General features: G+C 49.1%; 1 protein-coding gene across 1 annotated transcript in view; it reads left to right on the top strand.

Annotated features, from left to right (window-relative positions):
• Positions 1-15,248, top strand: part of FRAS1 (Fraser extracellular matrix complex subunit 1) — a 98,585-nt gene that overhangs the window by 50,324 nt on the left and 33,013 nt on the right. Inside the window, exons 19-27 of the mRNA XM_050973644.1 lie at positions 733-876; positions 6,489-6,641; positions 8,211-8,357; positions 10,874-11,020; positions 11,640-11,780; positions 11,871-12,011; positions 12,254-12,397; positions 12,737-13,004; positions 14,236-14,320. Coding sequence (XP_050829601.1) covers positions 733-876; positions 6,489-6,641; positions 8,211-8,357; positions 10,874-11,020; positions 11,640-11,780; positions 11,871-12,011; positions 12,254-12,397; positions 12,737-13,004; positions 14,236-14,320 — 1,370 coding nt within the window. The remainder of the gene's footprint in view (positions 1-732; positions 877-6,488; positions 6,642-8,210; positions 8,358-10,873; positions 11,021-11,639; positions 11,781-11,870; positions 12,012-12,253; positions 12,398-12,736; positions 13,005-14,235; positions 14,321-15,248) is intronic.

The following is a 15,248-nucleotide window of genomic DNA, read 5'->3' as shown; positions in this document are numbered from 1 at the left end:
GTCAGGAAAGTGGCATCTGGCAAGCTGTGTCCTTTTATTCCGGAAGAGCTTTGAAAGTAGTTTTTAAGAATTTTTCCCTGACTGGTAGCCATCGTATTTTTATCTCCCTCAGGTCTGTAGCATGGAAATCTGACATGTGTCATGAAAGCTGGGAGGATACAAAAGCAGCCCATGAAATATTTTGGAGTGCTCTTAAGCCACTTTCTCTGCCATGTCTTTGTTGAGCTTTTGGCAGGCAGAAGTGGCTAATGAGCTGGCAGGGCATTCCTGCCTCAGAGGTTTCAGTTTGGGAGGGTTTGGTGGAAAAACCCTTCCCCAGTTTTCCTCTCATGCATATCAAGCTCCACAATGATGTTCATTCAGTCCCACGAGAAGTTTAATTTATCTCCCCTGTGCATCCCACTCTGGTTTTTTACATGCACAAGCATATGCTGGAGGGAGGAAGAACAGGGCCAACCTCTCTCTCTCTCTTTTTTATTGTGTCTAGATCTATACCTTGATTAATGCAGGGAACAAATCACATTTCTTAAGCTGACAACCCATTCCTCATCTTGTTTCTTGGAAATGAGGATGTAAGAGCCTTCCAAGGCACACCCCTGCAGTCCCTGGTGCCATGAGACCACTTTCTGCCCCTCTTTTGTAGGAGTAAATGGTGGTGGGAGCTGGCTTTTGGGAAGGGAGGGGAGAGGGTGCACCAGGAGCATAACCAGGAGTGTTGGTTCTCTCCCTCAGCCTGTCACCCATCCTGCAAGACATGCCATGGCCCCTCTGACTGGGAATGCTCAGCCTGCCACCCCCATGCCACTCTGGATGGTGGCAAGTGCAGGACAGGCTGCAAGGAGGAGCAGTACCTCAACCTGCTGGGCTACTGTGTGGGTGAGTCAGGGCAGCTGCTGGGGCATGAGCTGTCTGTGCCATGGAACTGCTGCTTCACACTGCCAGGACAGCTGCTGGGGTCCTGCTCAGAGCCTCAGGAAAAGGGGCTGAGTTGGAATTTGTCGTCCTCAGAAGCAGTTTATGGGGCCCTAAGGAAAAGCTGGCGCAGCAAGCGTTGCTGTGTGCATTTTTGGGAGGTAATAGGATTTCTGGGTGGGGGCTGTGCTGTGGGGGTGCTCAGTGCCTGCACTCAAGCCCATCATCTGAAATCACTGATTGCATTTATCTGTTTAGAAAGAGAAATCGCTTTTAATCCGTCCCCCAGACATGTATGAACATATCCTGGGAACTGCTCCAACCATTTCTGGGCTTTATCAAGCCTTTTTTTCTCTTTATCAGAAAAAGCTATGGTGTGTGAGGCTTAATCCAGGCTGAACAGTTCCAAATGAGATAAGGAATCCTAAGAAAAGGGAAAAATGTGTTAGGAGTAATAAATATATCCACTGAGAGGCTGTTGTTCTCAGTTTAATATGATTTCCCTTCACAGAGCCTTCTCTTTGCTGAACATCTCTGTCCTGCATGTTTTTTAATGAAAGACTTGTTTCTTTGCTCTCCACAGCTTAATTCTGTGAACCATTTCTTCATCTCCCTCTTAAACAACAGTGACTGTTTTGTCTGCAGAGACAAAAGGAGCAGGCAAAGAAAGTGTGTGAGGAGTAGGAAAATATCCCAAAAAGTGCTGTACAGCTCCTTAGGAATTCAGGCTGGGGAATCAAGATAGAGCCAGAGAACTGCAAACTGGAAATAACTCAGCGTTTCAGAGTAAAGAGGTGTCTCTGTCCTGCTCAGTTTCAGGGGATGCAGTGGTCCTTACTCATGTCCTGGCACCTGAGAGCTCTGTGCACTTCATTTCTTCCACCTTATTGCCCCCTTAATTTGCATTATGCTTCCCATCAAGGAAGTCCTGTGGGAAAGTGGCCTTCCCCTGTGAATTGTGTTGGGAAAACCTTCGTGCCATTTATCCTCAGCCAGCACTCTTTCTGAGGAGGGTTTATGCTTTAATGAACCCTTTGTTTGGTATCATGGGCCAGTTCTCCTGCTCCCCAATCCCAGTGATCATCAGGGAGATGTCCCAGGAACTGGAAGCAGTGTGGAGGGCATTCCTTGTGCATGGGAACCCCCAGTGTCCAGGTGTTTCTTAGTCCCACTGAGGCTGTGAGAACCCTTGCAGAGGAACATAACTGAGGTTTTTCACCTTGACCAAAAAGCTGTGCTTTGGCCCTGGATCTGCAGCCTGAAGTGAGTGGCTCTTTGTGCTAAATGTATGTCTGGAGTTAAGCCAAGGATGTTTGTGGGCAGTTCTCCTGGAGGGAAGGAGCTCCACATCCAGGTTGTTAAGTTTCACTAATTCTTCTCATTCAGCTCTGATTGAAATGCTGAGTTTGCCCTTGCAAGTTATTAATTACCAGTTAAAGAGCAGCTGTCCCATAAAAGAGCATGTTAAAGCTCCTGACTCTCTCATAAGGTGTGATTTGCATCAGAATCTAACAAAGCTTTTTCCTTCCCCTCCCAAAGCAATATATTTTTACAATTATCTTCCCATTTCTCTTTGACTCCCGACCCTGCAGGCAGAATTGTGTTATGGCTTATAGGGCCTGCTGTGCATCACAGTCACCTGCCATGCTTTATGGACCTGGAGGGGGAAATCTTTCACAGAGGCTGGAGAAAAGCAACTGTCACTCCAAACCATTGCCTGGGGATTAATGGTGTTGTTGTGCATGTTACCTGAATGAGGATTGGAACATTTGCCTTGTAATAGGGAAAAAAAAAAAAAAAAAAGGTCTTGTTTGCAGCAGTTAATCAAATAAGCATTTCACATTTAAGCAGAAGAAAGATAAAATGTCTTCAGCTTTCAGAAAATCAGTGAGTCCCTGAGCTCTGTTTTGGGCAAGCAGAATTTGTGCCAGTTCTCCCCTGAGAGTGCTCAATTGATTAATTTCACTTTATAGTCCAAATGTACAGGAATGTGCCTGAGACTTGAGCTGGCCCCGTGGGATCTCACAGCTTCTGTGGGGTTTGTTTTCACAGTTCTCAGATGTCCCTCTCCCTCTTGTCCAGCTAGACTTCACCTTTAGGAAACTTTGCCATCAGCACTGCAAAAAATCCCAAGCCCTGCTGAAAGCCTTGTCCTGCTCATAAACCCCTGCTCTCACTTTTCTGCTTTGAGGTTTCCCTGTAGATCTGGAAGCTTCCCTGTCAGTCCTTTCCTGGCTGCCTGGAAGGGCAGTTAGACAAAAGCAGAGGGACTGGTGTGGAAGAAAACTGTGAGCCCCAGCTGATAGAGCATCCCTCTCAGTCTGGTTTTAGCTGCAGCTGCCAGGGAGCTCCCACTCCCTGTGTTCCTCAGGCTTTCCTAGCCTGTGTGCAGCTGGGAAAATGTTCAAAGCTAAACCAGAATGGCTTCCTCAGGAGGGGGCCCGTAACAAGCTTTGCTGCCTTGCTCTTAAAATTCCAGAAGGGACACTCTGACAACAAGAAATATCCTCAGCTCCTTGTAAAATTAATGAGCTGTTGCTCTTCGTTTAGAGAGACACTGATACCATCCCAGAGAGCTGGAGCACCAGGGGCTTAGCTCCACTCCCTCACTGCTCTGCAGCCTCCTACACAGCCAGCAGCTGAGCTGACAGAGCAGGGAAAACCCCTTCCCTGCTTGGGGCTGGGCTCCTTTGTGCCAGGGACCTTCCAGCTGGCTGGATCTCCCCCCTCACACTGCCTGGGGAAGCGCTCACAGAGCAGGCAGATCCCTGTGAGTGTGGTTGTACTTCACCAGGAATTCACTTGGCTTCTGTCAGTGACAGATTCCCTCTCAGGTCTTGGAAAGAGAGACGAGAAAAACATTCCAACAACCAAAGCAAGCCAAAAATCCTGGTCAGAGTTGCATATCCTTTTAGCCCAACCCCACTGACCTGCTTTCTGGGATTACTGTTAGGAACAGAGACTTTTTGCCCATCGAGGTGACTATAAAGTGTGTGGAGTTTTCAGTGCTGGTTTTAAACCATGATCTGTTGCAAACCTCAGGTCTCACCTTAGAACACAGCAGGAAATACTTTTCCTGGAGAGCCCCTCAGAGAGGTGATGTGTTTAAACAATATATGCTTGGCAAGTGGTGGAGCTGAGAGGCAGAAATGCCACTGGTTTCCTTTGTGAGCATTCACAAACACTTCAGAGATGGTTTTTTCCTCCCCAACAGCCTCTTTTGTCTTAGAACAACCCGTAACAGATAGTTTCCATATAGGAAGGGCACTGCTTTCTTGCTTTTTTTGCTAAGAGAAAGCTAAAGAGGCTGTGGAAGTCAAGTAACTCTGGAAATCCATGTAAGTATTTCCATTCTGATCTGCAATGGAAGTAGCTTTATGGGAAGATCAGTGACAGGGAAGGTGATGGGGGTTATTTTTGCATAGAGGTGAGGAAGGAGGAAATCAGAGCCAGCTGGAAGAGGAGCAGGAAAACATTTTGCTTGGAGAGTGGGAGGAAAGTCAGCAGTCTCAGAAAGATGAGGAGAGAGGCATTGGGGCTACCAGCAAAGGGGTGACAGAATTCCTAGGAATCCAGTGTACATAGGGGAAGGGCTCTGAGGGAATGAACTAACTTGTGTGGCACTGACCTGCAGCCAGCTGGGGGTGTGAAGGTTCCAGAAAACCCAGATCCCACAGGCTGTGCCCGCTGGCTGAGCTGGAAGGAGGATGGACAGGGAGAAGGCAGAAGCAGGAAACAAGAAGGGCTGAGAAGCACAAGGAAAACATCCCCCTTCTGTTAGTCCTGGCTTCAAAGGGAGCCTGCTGTGAAAAAGTGAAATCATCTCTCCCTAAACAAAGCCCTTCAGTTCTTCCCAAAGTCCCTGAAATTCACCACGAGCAGCAGCCCTGGGTTTTTTCTTGGTGCTCTGTGTGCTTTGATCTCCAGGCTTGCAAAGGAACAAGAGAGTGATGGGGCTGATTCATCCTAAAACAGTAACTGAGAAAACTCTTGCCACTCGCAGGAGTGAAAATAGAGGCTTGTGAAGAGGGAACTCTGCTGAGTTTTGTAGATCCTTGGACTTTTAAATGTTAGTTTGGGAGATTCTAGGGGTTTTTTGCTGCAGATACTGACTGTGTGCATACCCTGCATTTTCTCAGCCTCATTTTTATGCTCTGTGAATGAAACCTCTTGAGCAGATTTGTTATTCATTGTACCCTGCCAAAGCTCTTTATTAGAGACCAGTGACTCCAGCCAGAGATTCAACTGGAGGAGTAGTATTTTAGCAGTAAGGGGAGTGAACATATTACCAGGTAAACGTGGAAGTACAAAAAACCGATTGGGTTTTTGTTAATTTTGTTGGTTATAGTGCATAAAGCTCGTCACCCCCTCTCCAGCCCACACAGATCACAGGTACTCAGCCTTTGGGATCATCTCCCAGTCCTTGCTCCCTAAGGTGGGCTGCATGTGATCCTTTCTGGCTCCAGGGACTCCACCTCTGCAGCCCAGCTCTGGCTGGTCATTTCCCAGCTCCAAGGCTGAGAGCACGGGGCAGAAACTCCATGGGTTCTGCACCCTGCAAAAGCAGGAGCTGAAGGAGTCAGCTCTGTAAGAAGCTTGGATCCCTGCCTGCATCAGTTTCTGAGCTGCTTTGCAGCAGAGTGGGGTGAGAATCACCTGTGTGTGACATGCAGGAGATGTCAGCTGGGGCCAGGCTCCTGCAGCTATGGATGCAGAATCCCTCCAGGCTCCCATGTGAGCCTGTGCTCAGCTTGTAAATCTCGTTTGCCTGACAAGCTGTAGTAGTGCTGTCACAGGAGACAAAAGACAGAAAGGTGAACCTGCAGCAGAAATCTGACAAGAGGCCAGGCACTCCAGTCAAGCCTCATTGTTACATATCTTTCAAGACAGTCGTCATTTCCTTTCTAATTTTCTCGATTACCATAATGAGGATTAATTTGGCTCCCAGGTTGCCTTACACTGCACCTTTGTGCACACAAAAGCCTTGTTGTCAAACCTTGTGAAGCACCTAAGTTCAGGCAGAGGTCAGGAGACGCAAGCCTGCGTCCTGCTGGGGAGAATGGAAAAAGGAAAAGGTTTGGAGGCACTCTGCTGCCACTCTTGGCCTGGCTTGGAGGGCTGCTGTGGCTGCTTCAGGGGATGGATGTCTCCTTTGTGTGGGAAAGTGGGAGCAGCAGGAAGTACAGGAGAAGGTCATGGGGCTGTGCAGGTCCTGCTCCTGGCTTTGCCACGGTGGGAGCAGAGGGAGGTGAGTGCCCGAGGCCTCCAGTGGAGCTAAAGAGGAACCTGTAGGCAGAGGCACTCAGAATCAGAGAAAGGTCTTGGGAAGGAAGGGGCTTTGAGCTGGCTTTGTGCAAAGCTTTCCCAAGCTCGCTTAAGGATGGAAAGAGGGAGCTTTGATGGGGCAGGAGGGATGCAGAGGGAAAGTGAAAACGTTGTGGTGCTCAGGAAGAGCACAAGGGGGGGAGGAGGAGGAGGCAAGAGGAAAGGACGCGGGAGTTTTGGGTAGGGGGGATTTGCTCTCCAAGCTCCATCCCTGCTGTCCCTCCGTGCTCAGTGTCCCTTGTTCCCTCCAGACTGCCACCCCCTGTGCCAGCAGTGCGTGGCCGACCTGCGGGACGGCGGCAGCGTGTGCCTCAAGTGCCAGCACGGGCGGCACCTGCTGCTGGGGGATCGCTGCCTGCCCGAGTGCCCCCCGGGACACTACGCCGAGCACGGAGCCTGCAAACGTGAGTGCCTCCTGCAGACACCCCTGGGAGCTGCAGGGAGCTGCCTGAGCCCCCGGGGGCAGTCCCACCGAGTTCCTGCCCTGGGGAGAAGCGTTGTTCACTGCGCTGGAGCAGGTTTTTTCCATGCTGGTAGGGGTTTCTCAGGATGTTTGGCAGCCTGAGGTCTGTTGCTGAGTCTTGCTGCAATAGTGGCCCAGAAGGTGATGGTTTGTAGCAGCTCCCAAACCAGAGAGCCAATTCCATTCAGCTTTTTAGGCTGGCACAATGGATGCAGCACCCATTGGGGCACATTTCATTTTTTAACGTGTCCCTGCATCTCCTCCACTTGCTGCTGTAGGTGTGGTTTCGTGTTCCAGCCATTGCCTGAGCTGCTTTCTACTCCCTGGGCTCTTGGAAGGAAGCAGGTTCATGTTCTTGTTCTGAGCCTGACAGAGAAGGGGTAAAGCTCAAAGCTGAGCAGAGGGTATTGCACTTGAGTTGGAGAGAAAAGAACCAAGAGCAGAAACTCAGCACAATGGAGATGCTCCTTTGGCAAGAAGTGGCATTCCTTAATCTAGTTGAGGGTGGGTAATATTTCAAAGCTCCTCTCCAGCATTCTGGGAGCTGTGTGTTCATTTACCTGTTTTTGACAAATGAGATCTCAGAGCTATGAAACATACTCTGTGACACTTGATTGGAAAGGCCCCTGAGAGAGGGAGAGAGGGAGACAGGGAGGTTTTGCCTGCCTGGCAATGTAAGCCTAGGGATAACATTTCTTCCCCTTGGTTGGAAGGTTTGATTTAAAAGGAGTTGTGCATTTTTCAGACTACGTCAAAGCCTGTAGGACATTTTGTTCTGCCTTTTGAGATCCCCAGCACTGCTCAGTGTGGTTGCTTCTGATCCCTTTGCCCACTCTTACTCATGATTAATTTTACACCTATCGTGATAGGTGTAATGATGGCATCAATCTTTAACTAAAGGCCTGTCAAGAAGTAAAACAGACTAATCATTTTGTATGTAACCTCTCTGGAGAAAGTGAAAGGGTACATTGGCCTCAGCCACTGTGATATTTTAAATCCCTTTGGTCAGACTGAGAAATGAGCCCGAAAAGTCAGAGGGAAAAGTGGAGAGGGTGTATGGAGATAGTCTGGTCTCCATCAGTGCAATTCCTGCTGAAGGGATGGATGTGCATCTTCAGGGAAGTGTGGAGCTGTCAGAAAAGCACTGGATGGTTCCTGCATAGACAAAGGGGCTCTAACCTGAAGCTAGCTGGGAGAAAGCATGAGGAGGAGCTATGTGCTGGCCCTTTTTTCACTCTTCTCTGTTAGACAGGTCCTGGCCACATCCTGCAAGGGTTTTTCTTAAGAAGGGAAGGCTGAAGAGAAGAGGGTAAAAAGAAAGAAAGAAAGGAGAGGATCCTTTCTTGGGTGGGGGGCACTGAGCACCACTGAGGGCTTAGGCTTGGCAGGAGATTCTGGTGCTCGCCATCCCTGCTCCCAGTCTCTGAGAGTGTTTCTGCTGGAGCCCGTGCCACTTGCCCTGAGACCTGCTTTGCCTCCAACAGGAGCCTTGTTTTTGCTGTCCCTGCAGGGTGCCACCCTTCCTGTAAGAGCTGCACTGGCGAGGGTCCCTTGTCCTGCTCGTCCTGCGGTGCCAGCCTGGTGCTGTCCCACACGGGCGCGTGTGCTCCGCTCTGCTCCCCGGGCTACTACAGGGATGACAGCAGCACCTGCAGACGTGAGTGCCTCTCCCCTGCCCTCTCTCCTTTCCACAGTGCCTTTGCCTGGAAAAGGAAGGCTGCAGGTGCCTAAAAAGGTGATGTGAGTTGACAGAGGTGATGAGGTGCCTCGGGAGCAGAGCCTACAGCAGGGTTGAAGTTTCAGAACAGTTGAAGTTTTGCTGTTGGCCTCAAAAGAGGCTTTGTGTCCTGCTGTAAAAATCTGCAGCAGCGTTTGTGTAGGTTTGCCTGTGATGGATTCTGGACTTGATGAAAACTTGGCAAGTTGAGGCCAGTTTTAATGAGTCCTTACTGAGGCAAACCCCCTCCCCACTGCACTGCCTGCCAGTACATGCTCTGGAAGCTGCACTGCAGCATTTATGTCCATTTCTCCTCATGTGAAACCCCAGGAGAAACGAGGTACAGCTTGGTAGACACTGACCTGAGCTGATCCTAATGATCTGCTGGAATTGATCTGGTATTAGCTTACACATACCTAAAAATGAGTGAATGCTGAAGTGGTTTGGTCACTGTGGGCCTGAACACTGAGATTGGTGAAGTCCTGTGTTACCCTGATTTAAATTCTCCCAATTTATGATGAAATAACTCTGTTGCACCAAGTCCAGGTATCAGTGTCACCCTGCCTAGACCAAATTTTGTCACTGATGAGGTCCTGTAGGAGGAAACCGAAGTGGTTGTCAGCTTTACCTGCCCTCTGTTGAAATGGGTGCTTCTCTTGAAACTGTTATTTACATCTGATCAGCAGAAATGGAAACACTTACATAAGTTCAAGGAAATAGCTGGAAGGACTTGTACCATTCTTCTATTATGGAAAAAAAAAAAAAAAGTAGGAATTTTAAAAAATTGTTCTGGCTGGTTTTCTAGGAGCTCAACAAGATATTCAGTTTTCTCCTGCAGTAGGGATTGTCTTCTTGCTTGCTGCACCAGAGTATGTCCCTTCCTAATTAACATGCCCCTTTCTAAGGAAAGCTTTCCTGTTGATAGCTCCTGCCTCAGGATATCAGGCTAGACTGGGAATGTTCATGAGGCCTGTACCCTTCCTGAATTTGGTTCAGGGGCTCAACTGCAAATAGATTTTTTTTTTTTTTTGCAAGCTAATTCAGCTACTCTAATCTCCTTATTGCAAATGGCTTTTTAAGAAGTGTTTGTCATCCTTGGAGCAGGGGGCTCAAGGCCAAGTGTGTTGGATTTTCGTCATTCCAGGTGTCACTTGTGCCTTTTCAAGTGCTGCTGATAAGCCAGGGAGATACAAATTGTCCCAGGCTGCTGGGAAACTGCCACTTGGAAGGAGTGGAGATTGTTTAATCTGAGGTTGGCTGCTAGGCTGAGAAAATCTGGTCCCTCTTCAACGTTTATTTTAGTCTCTTTGCACTTTGAGGAACTCGGGGTTGGCATGAGGTTCAGAGAGATGCTGAGTGCACGTATGGGCCCTGGGAGATATTTTTAAACTCCGTGACATCCTGGCCCAGGAACAGTGAGAAGCTTAACGAGTCCTTCACGGGCTTAAAAACGCAGATAGGGATGGGGCTGATAAAACAAGCAGACAGGTTTGCTTCCAGATACAGTTTTTGCTTACTCTTCTGGCATGCCTCCATGGGTGGCCAGATTTCTGTGGATTTAGACCTCACGTAGAATGTTTTACTGTGTTTTTAATAGCTGGTTCTTTGGAGCCCTTGAAAAAAGTAATTTTTTCGTGTAGTGTTCTTAAGTGAGGAACAATCGGAGTGGCACCAGAGCTCCTAAAAGCAGCTGTGCTTGGTCCTTTAGAGAAACATTTTGCTAGAAATCATTTGTACATCAATAAAATGCAGACCCTCTGTGACATTTCTTAGAGAACTGTTTTGAAAAACGCTGTGTTCTTGCTTCAGGGAGAGCCAAGTGGGCATTTTCACATTTACTTTGGAGGTTTTTTGGTTATAAAACTGTGTTTTGAATGAACATGTCAGTATTTATCTCTCAAACTGTTAGCACAGCCTCCTGCCAAGTTTAGTTCCTGGACATCAAAGAGGTGATTTGAAATATTCCGAACCTCTGGACTTTGATCCTAGATTCAGTAAATCCCTGAATTATTTTTTCCCTGGCATCTTTATTGCTCCCTGCAGCTCCAGAATTTCACACTGTGCGCAGACAAAAAGGTGCAAACGTTAAGTGAAATTAAATGGGCCTTTGGTCCCACCAAGGATTGCAGCAGTCTACTCTGCTCTCCAAATTTGTGTGTTTCAGTTGTGTGAAAAGGAGAATTTAAAAAAAAAAAACAGAGGCAGGGAAAGCTCTAATTTGGGGATTTGGATGCAGGGTCGGTGTTTTACCCTGACCTGTCCAGAGGAAAGTAAGAGGCAGCGTGAGGGGACATTCCAGCCTATTCCAAATGGAACGAGGCTCTTCACACTTTGGAGAATGTGAGAAGGAACAAAACCAGCAAGCACCCTGGAGTCTCCCCAGAGGAGAAGAGGAGCAGCAAGGCTGCAGGGTAAGAGCATCAGGAAAGAGCCTGTTTTCCCTTGTGTTCCCGCAGCTTGCAGCAGCCAGTGCCGGAGCTGCGACTCGGCCGCCGGCTGCACGTCGTGCAGAGATGCAGCCAAGGTCCTGCTCTTTGGGGAGTGCCAGGACGAGAGCTGTGCTCAGCAGTACTACCTGGATTTTTCCACCAACACTTGCAGAGGTGAAAAATGCCTTGCTGGTTTCAAAGGGGAAAAAAAAGAAAGGGAAAAAGGAATAAATGCGGTGCCTTGGCTAAGAATCCGTTAGATGGCAGCGGGAGCTGTGCAGGTGGCCTGCTTTAAAAAAAGGGTGTAGGAAGGGGAAAATTGTTCAGTGACAGGTTGCTTGCAAGGTTTCTGCAGGTTTTTTTTTGCTTTTTGGGCAGCCTGCTGTCACATACTTGAGCCTTTCAGTGGAACAAGATGATTGCAAATCGCTCTCTTGTAAATGATTTTGTAACTGAGCCAGCAAAGTTTTCAGGGGTCAGGTCCAGCAATTCATTTAGTCACGGGTCAGCTGATAACGAGTGAGCTTGCCAGGCTGAGTCTCTATTCGGGGGCTTATCTGGCCTCCTGTACTTACCTGTCTCTCTGTCTTACTAAATCCTGCATCACTGGATGGCTGCAGGAACAGCAGTTCGGAGTGATTTAGAATACACATGACTTGAAAGAATTCCAGAGCTCCCCAGCAGAGTGTTCTGTGAGGGAAATAAATAATGCTTTCCCACAGCTTGTAGGTCCCAAGTGCAGGGTGAGCACCCCAGCAAGGGCTGCCCTGAACTCATTTCTGTTTCCTTCCAGAGTGTGACTGGAGCTGTAACGCCTGCAAAGGTCCCCTGAGGACTGACTGCCTGCAGTGCATGGAAGGCCACGTTCTCCACGAAGGAGCTTGTGTGGAAGAGTGCCCTCCAGCCTTCTACCAGGAGTCAGACACGTGCCAGAGTGAGTTGTCATGGAGCATTCCCTCCAACGGGTTCCCCTGCTTGTCTCCCAAGAGCTGCCATGCTGAGCTCTCTGCCTGTGTCTCTTCAGGGTGTGACCAGCCCTGCCTTCGGTGCCACCAAGCAGACAAGTGCAGCCTCTGCCCAGCCCCGTTCTTCCTCCTGGGCAGTGCCTGTGTTCCCAAATGTGGGCAGGGATATCGCGCGGACGAGGCGCAGCGCCAGTGCGCAGGTGAGCACGGCGAGCTTGCTGCAGGCACGGTGGGCAAGTGAGGAAGGAACTGCTTGCCAGCTTTTACCATAGCTCTTTGCCCACTGTCCTGACTCTTTTTGTCAGGTAGGTAAGATGATCAAAGTGGTGTTTCTGCTCTGAGCCTGGGGACAGCTCTGCGTGCCAGTGGCTGCGCTGGTTTTGTGGCTTTGAGACTGAGACTGGTTTTGCCTCAGTGGGGTTGTGCTTTCCATCCCATGCAGCTTGTCCTCCTGGATGCCTGGAGTGTGACAGTGGCAGCCTGTGCCACCTCTGTGACAGCAGCACGTTTCTGAAGAATAAGATCTGTGTTTCTGCCTGTGGCCAGGGTTTCTATGGCAATCCACGGACCAGAGAGTGTGAAGAAGGTGAGTGTCTCTCAGGAGACAGCACCATTTATCATCAGTGGAAAGCCAGTGACAAAATGTCTTGGGGGAAATCCCTTCCTGAATCAAACTGAGTGGTTACTTATCCATTCTTTATTCTAAATGAAGATTTACTAGTCTGTCTGCAGCTGGCTTTCAGTTCTGTGGTGGGGAAATCAAGGCGGGGAGTGATTTGCCCAAGTCCTGGTGGGGATTAGGATGGAGTGCAGTTCACCTGGGTCAGGAATGAGCAGGCCACCCAAAAAGCAGTGCTGACAGGCACGATGCCAGCACAGCCCGCGGTGATTCCTGCAGTAACACTTCTCCCTCCTTTCCCTTCAGGCAGCAGGCCTCCCCGGAGCTCCCGTGTGAGCAGCACCCTGACGGTGCCCATCGGCGGCGTGCAGCCCCTGCAGCCGGCCCTGCTGGGCTGTGCTCCGGCCGCTGCCCAGGGCCAGCCGCGGTTCCAGGTGGACAGCATTCCCTCCACCGGCCGGCTGGTGATGCTGCAGGCCGGCCGGGAGGTACCGCTGAGCCCCGGGCAGCGCTTCAGCTGCGCCGACGTGCGCGACAGGAGGGTCCGCTTCGTGCACGGCACAGAGGAGCCCAGGTGACTCGGGGGAGGCTTCTTGCCTCGCAAAAAAAGTTGTGGTATCTTGAGAATGGGTATTTCCTTCTTCCTTGCAGCATTCCTACAGGGAGGCACGCTTCCCACTGCTGCTAAATCGACTTGCAGCATACTTGTGCTGTACCGTGGTGTAACTGGTGCTGCAGAACTTCTCAGGTCGGGGTAGAAGAGCTGACCCAACTCCCAAACCTGCTGAGCTTTTGGGGTGCAGGAATCTGTCCCGTCTTCAGGACACTCAGCTGAGAGTTAAAACTGGCATCTTGGTCTGATTGTTACCACAATTTCATGACATTGTTAGGAAGATGCTCAAGTGATGTCACTGCTGTGCTCTCTGCATAGTTTGCCTTCAGCCATTCCTTGTTTGCCTCCAGTGTGAGCTCTGTTAGTGCCCTGGAATAATTAGTGCTGATTAGTAGCTGGCAAAGCTCACACTGCAAGGGTGTTGCAGGGAAGCAGATTTTTCCTGCAGCCAGGCAATAAGCCAGCCATCCTGCCAAATTTCACACTCAGTTTGCATCACCATAAAGCCTTGGCACCAGAGTGGCGTGGGTGGAACTGTTCTAACTTTCTGGCTGTATAAATCAAGGAGGTTTTCCATCTAAATCAGATCTGAAGAAGACTTTCCTGATGCCTAGGGTTAGCTGGTGTTCACCAGACTTCAGGCATATGTTCCTGTATCCTGGTTTTTTTTTTTTTTTTTTTAAGTTTGCCTGGTAGTCACCATGAAATGTCAGCATCTTGTCTTTGCTGCTTTATTGCTAAATATCACTCTATTTATTATTTATACTGTTTCTTTAAACTTCAAGGTGTTTGGGTGGCATCACTGAAAAGTAAATGGGAAGGAAAATTCCTGGCAAGTCCTAAAGTCCTCACTTACCTGGATAAGTGAGGCTTTTCTTTAGCAGTGAGTGGCCGGCATTTAGAATTGGCAGTTTATCTTGGGGATGCCATCCAATGTGGATAACGTTACTCAGAGGGAGATGAGGGTTTATTATCACACAGCTAAAGGTGCTTTATTGCCTGTTGGGACTGTTGTGAATCTTCAGGAAAAAGTACTATAAAAATGTAATTGAAGAAAACTTGAGCTAAAGCTTCTGTCACTGAGCCAGTCACTTTGGCTGAATATATAATGTGCCTATCATTACTGAGTCCTGGAAGAGTACTTCATTAATTTATATTATCCTGTATTTTGGCTTGCTGGGGACCTGTTTAGGAAAGGACAGTTTTCCTTGAAGGTCAGTGACCAACAGTCATCCTCCCACCTTGAGGTGATCAACATTCAAGCCTTCTCAACACAGGTAACAAAGCCTGGAGACAACACCAAATTTGGTGCCATTTGAGGCCCTGGTTTCTTGCAGGGGTAGCAAAGGAGCTGGGCAGAACTTGAGCAGGGCTCAGATCAGGCAAATTTGGCTCAGCTTTCCCTGAGGGATGGCAGCCAAGAGTCACGTGGAGCAAAGGGACTTGGGGAATTGACTGGAGAGGTTGGCCTCTGTCATTTTGCTTGTGCAGGGAGCTGCAGCTGTGCAATCACAGAGCAGTTATCAGGAATCCCCACTGCTCCACTTGTCCTTTGGATCTGCTGATGCTCCAGGTCAGCCTCTTGCTGCAGGCCAGTTGGGATTGATCCTGATGGCAGGAGAGCTTTGACACTCAGGTTCAGTGCTCCGTTCTGGCACAGCTGGGAATTAAATCAGCACAAGCTAGTTAAAGTGTGCCTCTTAAACTCCTCACCACTTCTGGGCAAGGGGATGGTACTGCCAAGTGTCTCCTGTATTAGTGTTATTTAAAGGCTGTGGCACAATCTATGGCTCTCACCCCAGGGAGGGTACAGGCACCTGAGTGGGTTCCAGGTTTCCAGGGAGGCTTTGCAGCTTCCACTGAGCTTTTTCCAGTGTGGAAAGCTCGGTCAGGAGTTGTGGCTGCTTGGCATATCCTTACAAATAGAGACCCCTGAAGTGCAAAAGAGAATCTGCTACTCTTAAGGCCCATTTGCATCCTCAGAGGGGCACCAAATGGCTTGGCAGAACTCTTCTGATGCTGTCTCCTTCCTGCCTACAAGCCTGGCTCAGCATCCACCCTCCCCATGAGTAATTTGTATTCCATAGGAATCATTCCCCTAACTTCTGGAAATTAGAAGTGCTCTGGTTTGTCCTTTGGAACGAGACAAACGGTGGGTTTTGATCCTGCAGTGTTTATATTGATTCTGGCTGGTGCTGAGATCTT

This window comes from Serinus canaria, chromosome 4 (genome assembly GCF_022539315.1).
Source record: "Serinus canaria isolate serCan28SL12 chromosome 4, serCan2020, whole genome shotgun sequence".
NCBI lineage: Eukaryota > Metazoa > Chordata > Aves > Passeriformes > Fringillidae > Serinus > Serinus canaria.
The sequence above is the reverse complement of the archived record's forward strand: the minus strand, read 5'-3'. Positions and strand labels throughout refer to the sequence as shown.